The sequence below is a fragment of the Filicampus tigris genome, chromosome 6 (genome assembly GCF_054856515.1).
Source record: "Filicampus tigris isolate MCC_2025a chromosome 6, RoL_Ftig_1.0, whole genome shotgun sequence".
NCBI lineage: Eukaryota > Metazoa > Chordata > Actinopteri > Syngnathiformes > Syngnathidae > Filicampus > Filicampus tigris.
The window spans coordinates 28,468,811-28,486,842 of NC_141222.1; the positions used below are offsets into that span (position 1 = coordinate 28,468,811).

The following is an 18,032-nucleotide window of genomic DNA, read 5'->3' on the forward strand; positions in this document are numbered from 1 at the left end:
CGCTAATGTAGCGAGCCATTGCAAAGCTCTCCGGCCAATGACGGCTGAGCTGTTTTGGCTGAGCCGTGAATGGCGGTTACCTGAGCCCTGAGCAGTTGTGATGTCATTTTCAGGCGACAGAAATGACAAAATGGCCGCCCCCTGAAATGGCTAAAAATGTGTGGATTAACTCTTAATCCACAAATGCAATATTCATCGGAATGCCCTGTTTCAACTAGTGGGGTGGCATAGAACCTATTCTTGAAAAAAATAGTTTGGGTTGATTTCACTTTTAAACTAAGAGACACACGATGTATGGGAGTGCGTGTGCGCGCATTAGGGTGTGATCGCGCGTGTGTGCGTCTGTGTAAGTGTGTGCCTCTGTGTGAACGTGTGAGTGTTTGCATGTGTGCATGTGCAAGTCAGTGTTTGTGTGAGATTGTGAATGAGGCGCTGTTGCCAGGGTTACCAAAACAAGAGTTCTTTGCCTGCATGCATCACACCTCACAGACGGTACATGCACACACTTCAGAACACTGTGTGTGCGTGTGTGGGCGCGTGTGTGTGCGCGCTCATGCGCGTGCACGAGCGCAGTAAAAGTGCATCCAGCAAGTCTTTATGTCGGATGCGTTAATCCCAAATGATGCGCAGCTTAACCCTGGTTACGCACACACACACACAAACACAGAGCAGATGTCCTCTCACTCCGATCACCGTCGAGCAACCGCCGTGTGTGAGGGGAGGATGAGAGGAACAAAGTAAGTAGGGGGAGAGAGAGAGAGAGAGAGAGAGAGCGTTGGACGAGTGCCATCCATCATCAGCGCTTTTGAAAACTCTTCTGGAGCAAGGCGCAGCAGAGCGGCACAGGCGCACAGAAGAAGAACAACAAGTTGAGGGGCTCCTCCCCAGTTCCTGGCAAGACATCTGACAAGACAGAGTAGAAGAAGAAAAAGCTGCAGGCTCCTCCCTCCTGTGGTGCCGGTGAGGCATCTGGAAGGAGAAGCGGCAGCAGGAGGAGGAGAAGAAGGAGAGAGAAGGAGAAGAAGAAGGAGAAGAGCACAAGGAAGAAGCCGGAGGCTCCTCCTCCGCAAACAGAAGGAGAAGAAGGCTGGGACTTTGCTCACCGAGGCTGACCATGAGGTCGCGCGCCGAGACTTTGCTCCTGCGCTTGGCGCTGAAGACCATCTTGCCAGCTTCTGTCATCATATGATCCTGGGCCGTGGGCAGAAGCGCGGGCGATGTTTCCTCTCGCTCTCATTTTACTGCCGTGGCTGGTCGGAGGTCAGGCGACCGACGGCGCCTCTTGGGCAGCCGCGGGGAACGTCAGCGACCGGTTGGACGCCGCCTCCCCGCACCCCGCGGGTCCCTCGGAAGCCCCGGCGGAGGATGACTGGTCGCCGGCCGAGGCCTTCCTGTACACGGGCGACTCGTCCGCCGCGGGGGCGGCGCGCTGCTCCCGGGCCTACGGCCCCCCCGGGCGGCCGGGGCCGCTCCCGGCCGGCATGCGCGCCGCCCTGCGGCCGGCCATGGACGCGCTGGCCAACGCGGCCAACTTCCTGAACATGATCTTCCAGGCCAGCGACTTGCGCGAGAGCTCCGTGGCCGAGGACATGGAGTGGTACCACGCCCTGGTCCGAGCCCTGCTGGAAGCCGGCGGGCCGATCCGCCGGGCGCTGCTCACCTTCGACTGCGACCCGAGCGCCGGCGCCCCCCGGCTGGTGCTGCGGGCCAGCCGCGGCCTCCCGGCGGGGGCGCCCAGCGTCCTTCTCCAGGATTTATCCAAGACGTGGGAGCGGCTGCACCCGCCGGCCCCGGCCCCGGACGACGGCTGGTTCCGGGGCTTCAAGTTCCCGGACGGCGCCCGGCCGCCCGCCCTGGCCAAGCGGGTCCTGCTCAACGACCTGAGCACCTTGGAGACCCCCAAGTGGGGTCAGGGCGACAGCTACGTGAGCAACAGCAGCGGCGTCCGCTGGGGCGCCGGCCCCTACCTGGACTGCAAAGACGGCCGCTTCGTGCCCAGGTGGATGCTCACCTTGTCCGCCGCCTTCTATGGCCTCAAGCCCGACCTCACCCCCGAGTTCAGGTCAGCACGCCGCGCAAGCGCACCTGCAAAGCGGTGAAGCCGGCCGGTAGAAAGCAATCGCCCGTTTTGTGATCCGACATCTTTCTTCTCTTGGTGATGTCACCTGACCACAGTTGCTCCACAAAGTCACAATTCCTTACAGCTTAAGCGTTATCCATGTAGGCAATCCTTTTTTTCCACCCGTTTTGAGCCATCTCAAGGGGCGGCCATGTCATGAGTCATGAAAAAAATATTTACATTTTTGGTCAATTATTTTTGAATTTGTCTTTCGTTGTGTTTTTTTTTTTTTGATTTGATTGAATATTAAGAATGACATCATTATGGATGTCTCAGGAAGATCTGAACTTCATATTACTAAGTTTGCCATTTGATTTGAATATACAATGTGTCAGGACGGGAGGATTGTGCTCGGTGAGGGAAATATTCAGGCCCGCACAGATTTTTCCAGGCCCGCCCACTAGCCAGGTTCCGGCTCCGCCCCTGCATCGCAGATGCTCAGGGAACGACCAATCGCAGCTCACCTGCTTGCTGAAGCTGAGCCGCGATCGCTCGCTTACCTGAGCCCCGAGCAACTGTGATGTCACTTTCATTCGACAGAAGAGACAAAATGGCCGCCCCCGGAGACGGCTGAAAACGGCTGCGTTTTGCTTCTTAACGCATATTTCCGCAACTCGTTTCAACTTGCGGACCTGCATAGAACTTTTTCTTGACCCAAAAAATGTTTGGGTTGACTTCTCTTGAACATTCACTGCCAAGCGGCAGCGTCATCAACTGCCTATTGAGTGCCGTAGCGAGTAACATTTGACAGCAGCCGAATAAGGATCCCATATTTGTCAGCGACGCTCTTCCATCACACGTCTCCGTGTGGAACAGGAGCTAATCATCAACCAACGGTCACCCTCTTACGGCAATGGTCTAAGTCATTCGACAACCATTTTTATTTCTCTCCACGGGACGCTGGCCGGCTCTGCTGAAATGGGCTTCATCCTTAGCTAAACAGAAGATTTTTTGTGTGTGTGCGTAGGGGCGTGATCCGCGTGGACGTGGACATCCAGGACATGGACTTGGACCAGTGCGGCACTGAGGACGGGTGGTTTGCCGACACGCACCAGTGCAACCGCACCAGCATGGAGGTAAACAAGTAGCTTGCTACTTTGAAACCTCGACCGCCTTCCACGACCCCATGACAATTTGGCGTAACAGGAGAACAGCTACATACAGTCTTACTTGTCGTTCCAAACTGCGCACTAGTTGCTGTGACACATTCAAATTCCGCCACTTCACTAGTAGTTGTCCTTTATGTCCATATTAAGGTCTATGTACGAGTACACTCTTTGTTTTCACGAGAAATTCAGCACACTAGTAAAAAAACTGGGGCAAGACCGGCCATCACTTTTTCCTCCCCCTTATTGCCTTTTTGACTACTGTATGACATTAGTGTGCGGCGGGAGAACAACTTCATCATACGAGTGAGGCAAAATGGTGCACAAGATGACAACTGCATGCTACTAGTACTACTTCTAACTAGGGGTGTCAAATTAGTGCATTCATTGCGATCAATTAATTACAGTCAGAGTTAAAGCGTTCATTTTTGTAATCTCATTTTTCATCTCGAACTTGACTGTTTCTGCACGATGATGAGATCCGTTTCGATGCGTGGGGCTCGTGCTCGAGTTGTTGGGGGTGTCAAAAACAATGGTCAATGTCACACCCGGAAGTGGACACTGATTGGCTGTCATTGTGTTTGGCATAACCTGATAGGCTCCTATTGTAAATTCAGGAGCAGACGTGAAAACGGAGGCGCATATGTGAGAGTGGTTGGTCCGATGAATGCTACATTTAAAAAAAAAAAAAAAAAAACAACCTCTGACGGCACTACTGATTAAGGCAGAGTGATATGCCCTCTTTGTAAGAAGCGCTTCAAGCCTACCACATCAATGCAAAGTAACCAGCCGCGCGCGACTATAGCCACGGCTAACGATAGCAACCAAGACGAGCGCTAATGTAGCGAGCCATTGCAAAGCTCTTCGACCAATCACGGCTGAGCTGTTTTCGCTGAGCTGTAAATTTTGTGAGCAGCATTGTGAGCAGTTGCGATGTCCTTTTCAGTTCGACAGAAGTGACAAAATGGCCGCGCCCGGAGACGGCGAAAAACCGGTGGATTAACTCTTATTCCGCAAACGCAATATTTATCAAAATGCCTTGTTTCAACTCGTGGGCCTGCTGGGAACATATTCTTGAAAAAAAAAGTGTGTTTGGGTTGATTTCCCCTCTAAGTGCCAAGCAGGATAGCATTTAGCGGTCAACACAAGCAGTCGGTCACCAGACTATGGATCCCGCCAGGGGACCTCACGAGAATATTGAAGATTGCGTTATAACGCAACACTATTGCGTTTTATTGCAAAAACCTTGCGTTATAACGCAATACGTTTTCGGTTTTGATGGCGTTATTTCGCATTAAAATAATTATTGCAAAATAATGCAATGTTATTTTAGGAGGAGAACGAAAGACTTATGCTCGCATGAGCATAAATGACGGTTTGAGGAGATTTTTACATTCTAGAGATGTCCCAGACAAGGACATACTTTGCATGCATAGGGAGAAGGTAAGTACTAAATGTTAACCGTGAGTAAAAAAAAAACAAACAAAATTGCTATCCACCTTTTTCCTGGTCAGCGAAATGGGCGTCCTATGGCGTAATCCATGGTATTACATGTGTTGAACCACTAGAGGGCAGACTAAGTCTGTGAGTACAATGTTACTGCAGGGAGCACACATGAAAAGAAGAAAAGGCGCATGTTGTCACAGAAGACAACAGTGGTCTTTCTTTTTTAAAAGAAGCCAACACAACACGTCAATCGGCACTTGACCTGCTCAGGGACGATGACAGGGACAGACGAAAGCTCGCTTCTGTCCTTGCTTAGTCCGTTCTTTTTCATTAAAAAAACTTCTCGTGCTCCGTCCCCAAAATGGGCGTCCGTCCAGGACGGACAGACCGTTCCGTCCGGGTGACGGAATGCGCATCTCTGGCTAAGTTGTTCTAGTAGTGCGCAGAAAAGTTATACATTGGCATAAGGCAGTACATAAAAGAAAAAAACATCAACCGTTCTTCTAGTAAAATGAATGATTGTCTTACTCGTGAGGACAAAGAGTGTACAAATATATGCAAAATTCAACACAATTATTGGATATAGTAAAAATGCTCATATGGCTTTCCAAACGTGAAATGGTTTTTTTTTTCCAATCAAGTAGGGAATAGAGTTATATTTTAAATGCATTGTTTTCAGTATTACAGTCGTTTGAGAGTTGTACTTTATTATACAGTACTTAGTATTGCACAATACTTATTTACTAAGTACTAAAGTTACTAACGCTAACCTTTTTCTTTTTTAACCTTGCACTCCACAAATACTCCATATACAAAAAAATGAAGCTAAAATGAATAAAAAACTAAACCTAAAACAAAGCATTTTATAAAAAACCCGAACAATCATGCTGAAAAGGTCATTAAAACTAAACCGATTTTAAAAAGCAAAAGTCAAAACAAGATAAAAACGACATGAAAAATCCCAAACTATTCTTACCCTGGTTGGATCCATTCATAACTCCAGTGGTGATTATTTCCCCGGTGGTCTATTTAAAGATGGCAGCTGCAGATGCTGTGAGGGATTATGGCGTTAATCCAGCCCGTTGACACACTTCCCCTCCCTGGCAGAGGTTTGAAAGCAGAAGAAGAAAAAAAAAAAAAAAAAAGGATAAAATTCCTAAAGCCACCAAGCGCCCTTTGTCCCGTCCTACCTGCGAGGCTTAGCGGATACCAAAAGACGACAGAACCTTTTTAGCACTTTCAACACCAACCAAGACATGTTAGATTCAAGATTTTGATGTGAAACACTGTGATTTTGCCGCCTGTTTATCGGAAGTAAATAAATGTTAAGATAACTAGCATAGCTTCAGAGCAACTGAACACGAGAAACACTTTTTTTTTTAGCTTCTTGTTTCAAACGGCAAAGGCTTGATAACCACATTAGCTTGATAGCTTCTTGATTTGGATGCAAAAAAATATGTTTTTGCTGTGCGTGCGCGTGCGTGCGTGCGTGTGTGGTAAGGAAAGGCGACGTTATACTTAGCTTCAGAGCAACTGGATTAATAAACAATTTTTGGAGATGTTTGGGGTTTTTTCAAGCAACAAACACTGCGTTATTTTCTACCTTCAGAACACACACACAAAAAAGTGTTTTTCTTGTCTGTTTTTTTCCCCATATCAGCCAAAGCTGAGCTAACTATCTTAACTACAGAGCAACTGAAAATAGCAAAAATGTGTATTTTTTTTCTTTTAAGTTTAAGTAACAAAGGCTTGACTGCCATATTATCTTCTATCTTTAGACACAAAAATATTTTTTGGTCATCTGTTTTTCAGGTTTTTGTCCGTAGTGAACCAAGGCTAAGAGAACTTGCTTAGTGCAGTAATACAACAACAGTGTGTCAAATAACATAAAGAACCAGAGTTAAGTTATATGAAAATAATAGTATGAATAGTAATAGTAATGATAATCCATGTCACAATGTTCAGCCTGCACCATTTGGTGGGGGTTACGGGCTGTATACTGTGTGTGCCGATGGTCTTCCATCAGGCAAGGATAAAACACTCAGCGCTGGTTTTATGCATCCATTTAGCTTTTAACCTAGATTAACACACAAGTCAAACAAGTAAGAATGTGTGCGCCCATGTGTGTGTGTGTGTGTCCCAGCTGCATCTGAGGGACATAAATTCGTTCTAATCGTTGATGATTCATTAATAATCAGGTTGAATGATTTGACTGCAAAACAAGACATCAGTAACATGACGGTCAAAAGAGGTAATAATAGTCACATTTAGGATAATAGATCTTTTAGGTTTGATGAGAAAAATAAATAAATACAAATACAGTTAATCAATAAAGATGCCCGAATCATGTATGAAAAAAAACATACATAAAATCAGTTGGAGAAAAAAGACAATTACAAGAAAAATGTCAAAAACAGTTATGCAAAGGTCAGCCATTGTACGTGCAATAAAATTGTCTTCTTTGACAAAACAAAAAGGTGAAATGCATTCAATGTAAAAACATTGCAAAAACATGATGAGAAAAAGTTGAATGCGTTTTGTTTTTTTTAACCGGAAGATTACATGAGAACAGACACGCTAGGGAGGCCAGCAAAGCCGCACTCTCTCTTTTTTCGTGACTATGCAAGTTGAAAAGTGAAATGGTGAAAAAGACGAAAAAGTTGTCACTTGCTTGCTCGGCGCAGTGCGTGCCGATTGGCGGGCGTGGCTTCCGGCTGGGCCAGTACTGCTGCCGCTGCAAAGACGGATACTTCAACCCGGACGCGGCCAATCAAGACGCAGGTATGGCACGGCCAGCAGAAATCCCGTAAGGAACACGCTTCCTCTTGGGCGGTTTGTTCCAAGGCTGCAGGTAGGCTCTCAAAATTCCACACAACGGTTCGGCTTTCAAATGAGGGTTTCCGGTTTGAAGTTAGGATTAAAAGCCTCGGGTGAAGGGTTCAAACATCAAACAAGGGGAGGGTTTTCGATCCGAAGCCAAGGTTAGGATTCCAAACTGGAGTTGGGATCGGCTTTCAAGTAGAGGCGCAACAATTCATCCATTGATTGACAATTTGGGTTCATCTTTTGGAGACTTTGTTTTAAAATTGTGCAAATCGGCGCAATTTCCGCATCGAAGCAGTCAATGTTGCGTGTACGCTTTCTGTAGTCCTCCGGGAAAGCAGACGGATTTTTCTTTGTGATTTTCAAAAGACAGAATCCAGTATCATCGAATAGTGAACTACGCTGAACAGCATTTATTCATATAGTAATCAGTAGTGGATATGGAAGTGTATTGCCTGTAGTTTCTATTCTAGATATATACTACTATTTCTTGTTATAGAATTAGCGGTAAATTGGAAAGTATTGTAATACAGTATCTTGTTGATGAAATGGAGATAAATGGGGTAGGAAGATAACAGTATACTTATACGTCTTCCTACTCCTTTTCCAACACGTAATGTATGTCTCTCTTTTCTCTATGCACTTAAATGACACTCCTTTTTCTTTTTTCTTCTTTTATTTCTATTTATTATTTTCTTATATGTTCGAAATAAAGCAAAAGGGAAAAAAAAAAAAAAAAAAGAAAATATGTGCAAATGCAAAAGTGAAGTTTTGAAGTTGAATGGACTGGGGACCCTAGTTTCCATCAAATCAGCGTTTCAAATGAGTTGGAAGGGTTACGGTTTGTAGACTGACGTAGGTTTTTGGTCTGAAGCCTGGCGTGGGGTTTCAAGCAAAGGTTTGTCGCAGAATGCAGGTACTGGTGCTGTATTGCCCATAAAACCCATCAAATCATGAGTTAGGTATTCAAACAAGGGTTCCGGATGAGGGTTTGCAGCCTCAGTTCGGGTTTCAAACCGGAGTTGGGGTTTGCGGTTGGACCCGGGCGCGGTCCCGGGAGCCCCAATCTCCTATTGAGCAAAGTGGCCCATTTCTTCTTTTCAGACGACGGCGACGAGGGCGGCGACGCGTGTTACCCGAGCTTGCCGACGTGCGTGCCGTGCTGGCCGGGCTGCGGGCGGTGCCGGGACGGCGCCCCCTGTCGGGTGCAGGAGGACGGGCCCCTGAGGGCCGCCGTCATGGCCGCACAGGGGACCTTCATGGCGCTGGTCTTCGTCAGCATGCTGGCCGCTTACCGCCATCGCAGGAGCAGGGTAACGACTGCAAGCATTTTCCTAGAAAATGACATCACTCACAACGAGCAGTAGTCAAGTGCGTGCGTTTGTGTTTGGCTTCATTCCACCTTGATTTCTTTACGTTCTCTTATATTTACACAACATAGTGGTCATGTTATTTTTCTTCATTCAAAACACAAACATCTGTCAAAAATCGTGGGGGTGGCAGCGCCAACCCCCGATTGTCACGGATAACATTTATCGGTGGTAGATCTCGGCTTATTCGAGAGGGGCCTTCGTGGGGTTGAAAAAACAACATTGGACCCCGCGGATTCACCTATTCCCTTTTCTTCCACTTTTTTCAATCATCTAAAATGGATCTTTTCAAAATTTGCTTTTGTTTTGTTTTTTTTCTTCCACGTTTTTTTTCATGGAAAACGCATCTTGGTGGTTCACGTGTGTTTTTTTTTTTTTTCTTTTTCCAATGCGTGTCAGTTATAAGCGGATTTTCGCTTTGGAAAACGTTTCCAATTGGAAAATTTCATGAGAATTTATGGCCTGTAACTGGGAATTGAGCATAGAGTATTTTAATATGAAAGTTAAAAAGAAAAAAGAAACGGTTTAGGTTTGCCTATGAATGCCATCAGATGATAAAGCACTGCTTTCATCTAAATGAAACTCCTCCACTTTCTTCAACGTGGTTCGTCAGCACCAAAATGCTGCAAGATGGTGGCAAAACACTACTTTTGTCCAATTGAAGCTCCTCAACTCACTTCAACATAGTTCCTCTGCACCAAGATGGCACAAGACAGAGCAACACTTTTTTTCTAAATGTAACTCATTTCAACATAAATCCTTCACACCCAGATGGCGGCACAGCACTACTTTTGTCTTAATGAAGCTCCACAACTCACTTCAACATACTTCCTTGGGACCAAGATGGCAGACACGCACGACTTACGTCGAAACAAAGCTCCTCAAATCAATTCAACCTAGCCTCTTGGCACCGAGAGGCACTACTTTTGGCTTTTGCCTGAGCCCAAACGCAGAAAGCAGAGGACGGAAAAAGGAAAAAAAAACAAAACCAAAAAAAAAAACGAGTGGATTTGTCGGTTGCAAAGGGCGACCCTGCGAGGCCCGAGCGTCGGTGAGGCATTTGTTTGCGCGTTAACGTGTGCTTTCCGTCTTCTCAGAGGATTCGTGCGTCGGGCCTCCTGCTGCTGGAGGCCATCCTGTTTGGCTCGCTGCTTCTCTACTTCCCGGTGAGCAACCGCCCAAAAAAGGCAAACATTCATGCAAAGCAGGGCCGAGCCTATCGAATCTCGCTTTGCAGGCTGGCTTAGGCTCTCAATCAAGCTCTTTGGGAAGGGATTTCACCAAGGGGTCGGGTTTTGAAATTGGGGCCTCAAAATTGAACAAGGGCTTCAAATTAGAGGAGAGTTTCAAACAATGCTTGGGGTTTGAATTTGGAGATTTAAGACAAGGTGAAGGTGTTACTTTGGGCTTTCAAGGCAGAGGGTTCAGGATTTAAGGAAGGGTTTACGGCCTCGGTTGGGGATTCAAATTAGGGTTGGAAACCAGGGCTAGGGCTTGAAATGACATGTGTAATCTGGGCTAGGGTTTCAAATTAGGGTTTGTAGTCTAGATTTGGGTATGAAACGAGGGTTCAAATTAGGGTTTGAAGATGGGCTTAGGGTTTCAAGATTTCAAGGTTTTGTGGCCTTGGTTAAGATTGTAAACAAGGGTTAGGATTCCAAGTTTGAAACAAGGGTTCATGATTCAAATTAGCGTTTGAAGGCTCGACTAGGGTTTCAAAATTGGGTCTGTAGTCTAGATGAGGGTTGACACCAATGGATTTGTCACTTAAATGTTTCACAACCAGAGTGACGCTCTAAAAACAGCCGGGTTACAAATAAAGCAATTTGGTGTCAAAAAAGGACCCGATCCACTACTTGGGTCAATTTGACCCAACTTTCTATCTTGTTTTCTGCAATACTGGGCTGTTTTGTACAAAACAATACAAGAAGGTGGGTCAAATTGACCCAATTTGTGCCAATTAGTCCATTTTGACCCCAAATTGTGTTATTTTTAACCCAACTGTTTTTAGAGTGTAGGTTTTCAAATTAGGGCTGGAAGCAAGGTTGCAGTGCGGGGAAACTAACGCAATAACTAAAACTATAATTGAAACAACATTTTTGTTCATGAAATAAAATAAAAATGCTTTTACAAAAAATGAAACTTGATAATTGCAAAACTAAAACTCTAATTTCAGAGAAATTGTCCTTTGTGTTCGTCTTTGTCGATTGAGCTTTTGAATGTATTTTTGTATTTCTTGAAAGTCAAACAGTTGTTTGAGAATGATAGTTTATTTGACTTTATTACGCAACACAAAGTTATTAACAGCCGCAGTTAACTACGCCTCTTTTGACCTTAAACTTGATAAATAAATACTCCATGTATTTAAAAGAAAGGGGAACAAAAACAAGTCAAACGAATACTAAAACAAGCACTTTGGGGGAAAACCCCCCCAACAAAAACCTAGCAAACCTGTTCGAAAAGCCAATTGAAACTGAATTTACAAAACAAACGTCAAAACGGAATACAAACCAACTAGTATGAAAAATCCCAAACTAGTCTAACCCTGGTTAAGAATGAGGGCCATTTTGAGAAGCAGTCAAGATGGCGACCAGCTGCTATTACTTCGCTTAGCTTAGCATTGTCGGTATTGCGCCCGTGTGCTTGTCGACCAATCAGAGAGCTTCTTCTTCCTGCTTGCGGACCTCAATGGCGAGCTTGCCATTTGTGCTGATTAAAAGGACACGTTGGGTGCAAGCTGTCTTCTCACGCGCACATTAGGAACACAATCATGTGCGTATGCCCTCACTTTTTTTTTTTTTTTTTTTGGGAGCCGATGCTCTTATCCTGAGTGTCTGGAGGGTAATTCCCGGATTAGCGGATGGCGGCACAAGCGCGGCAGGCAGCTAGCATGTGAAGCCAGAGCAGTTTTGACAGCCTTTGTCCGCAGGTGTTCATCCTGTACTTCAAGCCGAGCACCTTCAGGTGCATTCTGCTCCGCTGGGTCCGCATGTTGGGCTTCTCCATCGTCTACGGCACGCTCACTCTCAAAATGTACAGGTCAGATCAATGGGTGTGAAAAAAGATGACAGCATGCTACCAAATAGTGATTGCGAACTCCTCACAGGGTTCATAGTTTGGTTAAGGGTTTCAACTTGGTTAGGTTTGCCGTCTGTATTGCTCACACTACGGAAGCAGACGGCTGTCGATGTCTTCCGGTGAGCGTTACCTCACAGCCCCCCCACCCCACCCACCGCCGCAGGGTTCTGAAGGTGTTCCTGTCGCGCACGGCCCAACGGGTTCCCTACATGTCCAGCCTGCACCTACTGAGGATTCTGGGCGTCATGCTGATGACGGCCAGCTGGTTCCTGTGCGCCTGGACGGTGGGCGTCCTCCAGAACCGAGACAGGAACATTCCTGTCATCGTGAGCACCACCACAGCGCAGGGTCAGGGCTTCGACCTTTGCCACCTGGACCGCTGGGACTACATGATGGCCGTCGGTGAGGACGAGGACAAGGAGGACGCCTCACCCGCCTCACAGTCCCCACACTAACATCATTTTACGTGGTTTACATCCCTGCGCTAGCTTCACTCTCTCTTTCACGGTCCACACGCTACCTTCACTTGATGTGGTACACGTGCTCCCACTTTTCTTCTTTTTTTTTTAAACCCGAGCCCTGGTTTGAATGCCTGACCTCGAAAGCCTAACCCTCGCATGACCGTCACTAACGAGAAACGCGCTCCCACAGCCGAGCTTCTGTTCCTGTGCTGGGGCAGTTCCCTGTGGACCGCCGTCCGGCCGGTGCCCTCGGCCTTCCACGAGCCTCGCTACATGGGCATCGCCATCCACAACGAGCTGCTTCTCTCCACCGTGTTCCACCTGTGCCGGTAAACCACTCGCTCTGTCCGCGTTGCGATGAATGAACCCGCACGGAATGAATGTAGTCTCCCCGCAGGTTTACGTTTCCTTCTCTGCATCCCGACTGGATGCTGCTGCTCTCTTTCGCGCACACCCACGTGACCATTACTGTGACACTCGCTCTGATCTTCATCCCAAAGGTACAAACCATCCTTGAGGACATTTGATCCGTTTAAACTTGAGGGGAGAACTTAAAAGGAAAAAACGAAGTTAGGGTTCATCCGTTTCAAACGGCAGGGAAGGTAAAGCATATAGAGTGCAGTTAGTGTTGTGCATGTCAAATACAAATGATGTCAAACGAAGTGAAACTGTCGTATTTGTCTCGGAGCAAATGTTGGACAAACGGGCGTCTCCATTGTTCTTGCGTCTGGCAGTTCCTGTACATGAGCAAACCTGGCAGGGAGGAGATTGCCGCCGAGGTGTACGAGGACGAGGTGGACTTGCGCCGTTCCTACCTTAACGGCAGTTTCCGCTCGGCCTGGAGCGAGCGCAGCGTGGACCCCGATGACTTTCGGGTAAACTTTGCAGCAGGACGGAAAAGACATTCCAAAGGGTCAAGTTTAACCTCAGAAATGAAATCTCTCCAAATATGAATATGTTCAGAGCAAAGTCTTAAATGCGTTGTAATTTCAATGATAAACAGGACTCTGGTTTTCTCACCCCAAACGTTGTTCTTCAACATCTTACTTATCCTCTGACGTTCTGTCCACATTTGTCCTCCCTCACTCCTTCGTCACCTCCCTCATACCCACCAGGACGAACTCAAGAGATTATACGCCCAGTTGGAAGTCAACAAAGCCAAGAAGATGACAGCAAACAACCCCCACCTGTCAAAGAAGCGAAGCTCTCGATGCGCCTTGGGCCGATCAATTATCAAGCGGATCGCCGAGATCCCCCTGAGCCGGCGGTGCAGTCGCGAGGACCGAGACGGATCCTTCCGGAGCGGGAATCACTCCGGGTCTTTCAGAAAGACCCCAGACAACCTCAGCATCAGAAGTTCCATGAAATCCCGATCGCCATCGCTACGCAAGTCCCAGTGCGATCATTATCCCACCCGGGAGAAGGACTCTTCCTTTCGAGATTCCTCCAGGCTGAGGGCCGACGTCGGGAAAAGATCTTCCCAACGATCAGAGACAGACTCTTTAGACATGCACCCAGCAGTCTGCAAATCAGTTAGTGCTCAAAATCTGACCATTGATACCAATTTCTTACACCTCCCCGATCACACCAGGCTTCATAAGTCGTGGAGTCTCACATCCACTCATTCCATGGAGAACATGTCCAAGGGTAATGGATCCAGCCTCTCCATTAGCGAGCAGACCAGGAGTGCTCTACAGTCAGAGTCTTTTGACAAAGCTGAGGTTTGTCCTTGGGAAGTGGATCCGGAACAATCAGGTGATAGGAGCCACAAGCACGTCACCTACGCAAATTCTCAGGGCGACGATCCGCAAAGCCCGTCCTCGCCGGTCGCTCTGGTCTGTCCCTGGGACCATTTGCCACCGATGGAGAGCAACCTGTCGCAAGACAAAGGGGACGGCGAGTGCCCCAAACTCCCAGTCTCTGCGAGTGCGCCGGGGTCTCCGAGACCCAAAGTCAACAAAGATCAGCGAGTTTTTTCCTTTCGGAACACCACCGCCACCACCAAGTGGCTCTCTGTCAAATCCTTCCTAACATCGGTGGAAGCGGCTAGCAAATCAAGCAAGGATGAAACCTTAAACAGAGAAGGTTCCCAAAAAAGCCAAGAAAGCGGCTCCGCAGCATCCAGGTCGGCAACATCCAGTCGGCGTCCAAGCGTGGAGAAGAGGACACTGCAGAAGAGAAGCATGACAACCGCAGACGGAAAGCCATGCCTCGTAAAGCAGAACGCAATCAGACTGTCCTCTGGGGATTCGTCCGACAGGAGTCCCAGAAGGTTGGTGATTGTCAGGTCTGCCGTCTATCCTGCGGATGCAGACGATATGCCAAAGGATGGCCCGTATGAAAACGTATACCTGTCCAGGCAGAGTAGTAAACGAAGCAGCATGAGCTCCTGCAGCTCGAGGACACCGTCAACTCACAGGAGAGGAAGTAAGCGAATGGCAGCGCCGGTGTTGAAAACGGTTTCTCACACAGATGTTTGTCCATGGGAAGGACTCGCGGAGGTGGCACAGAAGCAGCAAAGCATGAAAGCAGACGTTTGCCCGTGGGAAACAGAAACAGCTCAACGAACTGCCGCGTGTCCACGGGAATCTCAACGGCAAGAGACAGCGACGAGGCAGGACAGTGGCCGGGCGAACGCATGTCCCTGGGAGTCCCAAGATGTTCCGGAATGTTCGTATGCCAATCCGTCAAAGACACAACTGTCTCTGAAGAGATCTGCAGACATATGTCCCTGGGAGGCAGCAGAAACTCCTGTCCCCATCATCAAACAAGATAGCGAGTACGCCAACATCTGCCCTTGGGACACAGAGACTGTGTATGAGAACATAAATCCTGCGCAGACCAAAGGATCCCTCAAGGTACCCTCACGACAGGAAGCAACAAAAGCTGCCGTCTTCCCCGGAGCATCAAAAGACCAACTTGCGAAATCTCCCGCTCTCCATCTGGACAGGAGGATGACCAAGACAGAAGAAAGTTGTCCGTGGGACTTCCCAGACCCGCCAAAAACGATCGATGATATTTGTCTTTTGGAGGACGGAAAAGCCGAACAAACAGTCTCACCTTCGCAAATTACAATCAAGGCAGATATCTGTCCCTGGGGTGCCGGACAACAGGACCCACAAAAAGGCATCTTGCCCCTGAATGCCCAAGTAGAGGCGCCCAGCGTGAGAGGAAATATTTGCCCCTGGGAGACTGAAACGTCAGAATCGGCAAAACCAGAGCTTTCGGATATGCCCAAAAATATCAGACAAGATACTGCCCGTGCAAACGTCTGCCCGTGGGAAAGCGAGGACACAACCACGGCATCGCAAGGAGGAAAAGTAGAGACCCGGAATGTTCGAAACAGGCAGGACAGCTCTCGAGGAGATGTTTGTCCTTGGGAGACAAAAGAATCAAACAGCCTCAAAAATCAGGACAGTTCAAAGGAAAGTATTTGTCCGTGGGAGACGGAACAAGCAAATACTGCACAAAGGCAAGACGGCACAAGAGGAGATGTTTGTCCCTGGGACACAAAGGAGACAAATACCCTGAAGAAGCAGGACAGTTCGAGGGAAAACATTTGTCCATGGGAGACAGAGGAACCAAACGTTCTGAAAAAGCAGGACAGTTCTAGAGAAAACATTTGTCCATGGGAGCCAGGGGAGCAAAACGTTCTGAAAAAGCAGGACAGTTCTCGAGAAAACATTTGTCCATGGGAGCCAGGGGAGCAAAACGTTCTGAAAAAGCAGGACAGTTCTCGAGAAAACATTTGTCCATGGGAGGGAGGAGAGCCAATTGCCCGGACAAAGCAGGGCAGTTCCAGAGAAAATCTTTGTCCATGGGAGACAGAACATCCAAAGGTTGTGATGAAACAAGACAGTTCTCGAGAAAGTGTTTGTCCAATGGGGGTGGAGGACCCAAAAGTTCTGAACAAGCAGGACGGCTCTAGAGAAAGTGTTTGTCCGTGGGAAGCAGACGACACGTCCGCTAAGGGGCAAGATAGCACAGGGGGAGATGTTTGTCCCTGGGAAATGGAAGACCCTAAGCTTTTGCAAAAGAAAGACAGTTGTGAAACTAATGAAGAAGCGAAAGTTGTCAAGAAGCAGGACAGCTCTCGGGCTAGCGTCTGCCCGTGGGAGGCTGAGGACACCGCAGCGTTGGGAAAGCAAGAAAGTTTGCGTTCGGATGTTTGCCCGTGGGAAACGGGAGGAACGAGAGGTAACAAAGAGCAAAGTGGCCCGGGTACTCAGGGTTGTCCCGGTGAAATCCCGGACCCGCAAACACCGACTTTCCCCAGCGGCGACAAAGAACACATACCGGCAGACCAGGGCACGATAGCCGAGCAATCGGACGGGCCGAAAGCCAGCTTGGCGCTGGGCCGCCGTGACGCCCTGTGTCCCTGGGAGATGGCTCGAAGCGGCTCGGGGTCCTTCACCGACAACAACTCTGATGTTTTCACATGGGAGCCTGAGAACATCCCCGAGGAAGACGAGGAAGACGATGCGGAATGCGCCGCAGAAGCGCTCATATTCCCACCCGACTTGTGACCTGAAGCCCCTGTTGACTCAACAGGAAGTAAGCACACTTGAAGCCTTTTAAAAGGAACCGGATGGTTTGGCTGAGACCATTCAGAATGACGCATTTGGACTGTCTCAGGCAAAATGCCGCACTCCGACCCTGTCCCCCTGTGAAATTAAGTGCAAAAAGTGGCAGCCATGTAACCGAGGGTCATCTCAACCCTCTTTCTTCCTGCCCCCATCGGTCCCTTCACGATGAGCCTGACGCTTTGTAGCACAGAGCGGATAACGTCAATCAGTCCAACTGTGTTCTGTTGCGATCATGTCCAAATTGTGTAACGCAATGCAACAGCAATGGAAGTTCACTCACTCTATGTCAATGAAGAATTGATTTGATGAAAACAAATGCTCTGTTGTGTATGATGTATATAACTATTGTTGTATTTAGTACAGTAGTCTGTAATAAGCGAGTATGACTTAAAACACACTCAGCACACTTTGCTGTTCCTAACCATCAATTTTTGACAAACCGGGCTTACGCAGGCAAAATCGCTCCCGTGGTTCTGACGTCACTTCGCCCGATAGCCCAAAATCTCACTAATTGCTTTGAGATTAAAAAATACAATAATGTGCAGTTTAAATTTAGGAACCAAAAAAATGCTGATTATCTAAAAATGAAAAGCAATTGGCCCTTCGTTATCAAGTGAGATGTGTTTTTTCCTCTTGTATATTCAAGTGTTCGTTAACCAATATTTTTTCATTTTATCCCATTACTTGATTATTTGATAGAATATCCAAATACCAAAAATACTTGATTTGATAGAATTTTCTGTAGAATATATAAATACCAAAAAATACTTGATAGCTGCAGCCCTTAACTATATAGAAAAGCGCACATAGACATCATGTCGTCGCTGTCCTGTAAAAAACATTTATCTCCGATTTTTGAAACTTTTTCTAATTTTCACTTTAATGCGATGTCCGTAACGCAGAAACACGATTCATGCAAAAATAAGAAAATGGAAAAAAATGGAGACAAGTGTTTTTCAAATGACAACGATGCTATGGCATTTAGGAGCACAGGACTGAAAACTCACCAATTTCTTGCAAGCGCATGTATCCCGGTGAAAATG

The 18,032-nt window shown here is 47.4% G+C and overlaps 1 protein-coding gene across 2 annotated transcripts; it reads left to right on the plus strand.

Moving 5' to 3' along the window:
* The first annotated feature begins 727 nt into the window (after positions 1 to 727).
* On the plus strand, positions 728 to 17,357 carry gpr179 (G protein-coupled receptor 179). Of its 2 annotated transcripts, none has more exons than XM_086033361.1 (11): positions 728 to 2,062; positions 3,087 to 3,195; positions 7,356 to 7,452; positions 8,599 to 8,807; positions 9,962 to 10,030; positions 11,794 to 11,903; positions 12,106 to 12,344; positions 12,594 to 12,732; positions 12,801 to 12,903; positions 13,138 to 13,278; positions 13,519 to 17,357. In XM_086033361.1, exons 1-11 carry the CDS (start codon positions 1,218 to 1,220, stop codon positions 16,927 to 16,929), a joined length of 5,472 nt encoding a protein of 1,823 aa, XP_085889487.1. In that variant the 5' UTR covers positions 728 to 1,217; the 3' UTR covers positions 16,930 to 17,357. The 2 variants fall into 2 exon arrangements, with proteins under 2 accessions (XP_085889487.1, XP_085889488.1); XM_086033362.1 differs by lacking the exon at positions 728 to 2,062 and adding an exon at positions 2,639 to 2,975 and having other exon boundaries at positions 13,519 to 17,323.
* The last annotated feature ends 675 nt before the right edge of the window (positions 17,358 to 18,032 follow it).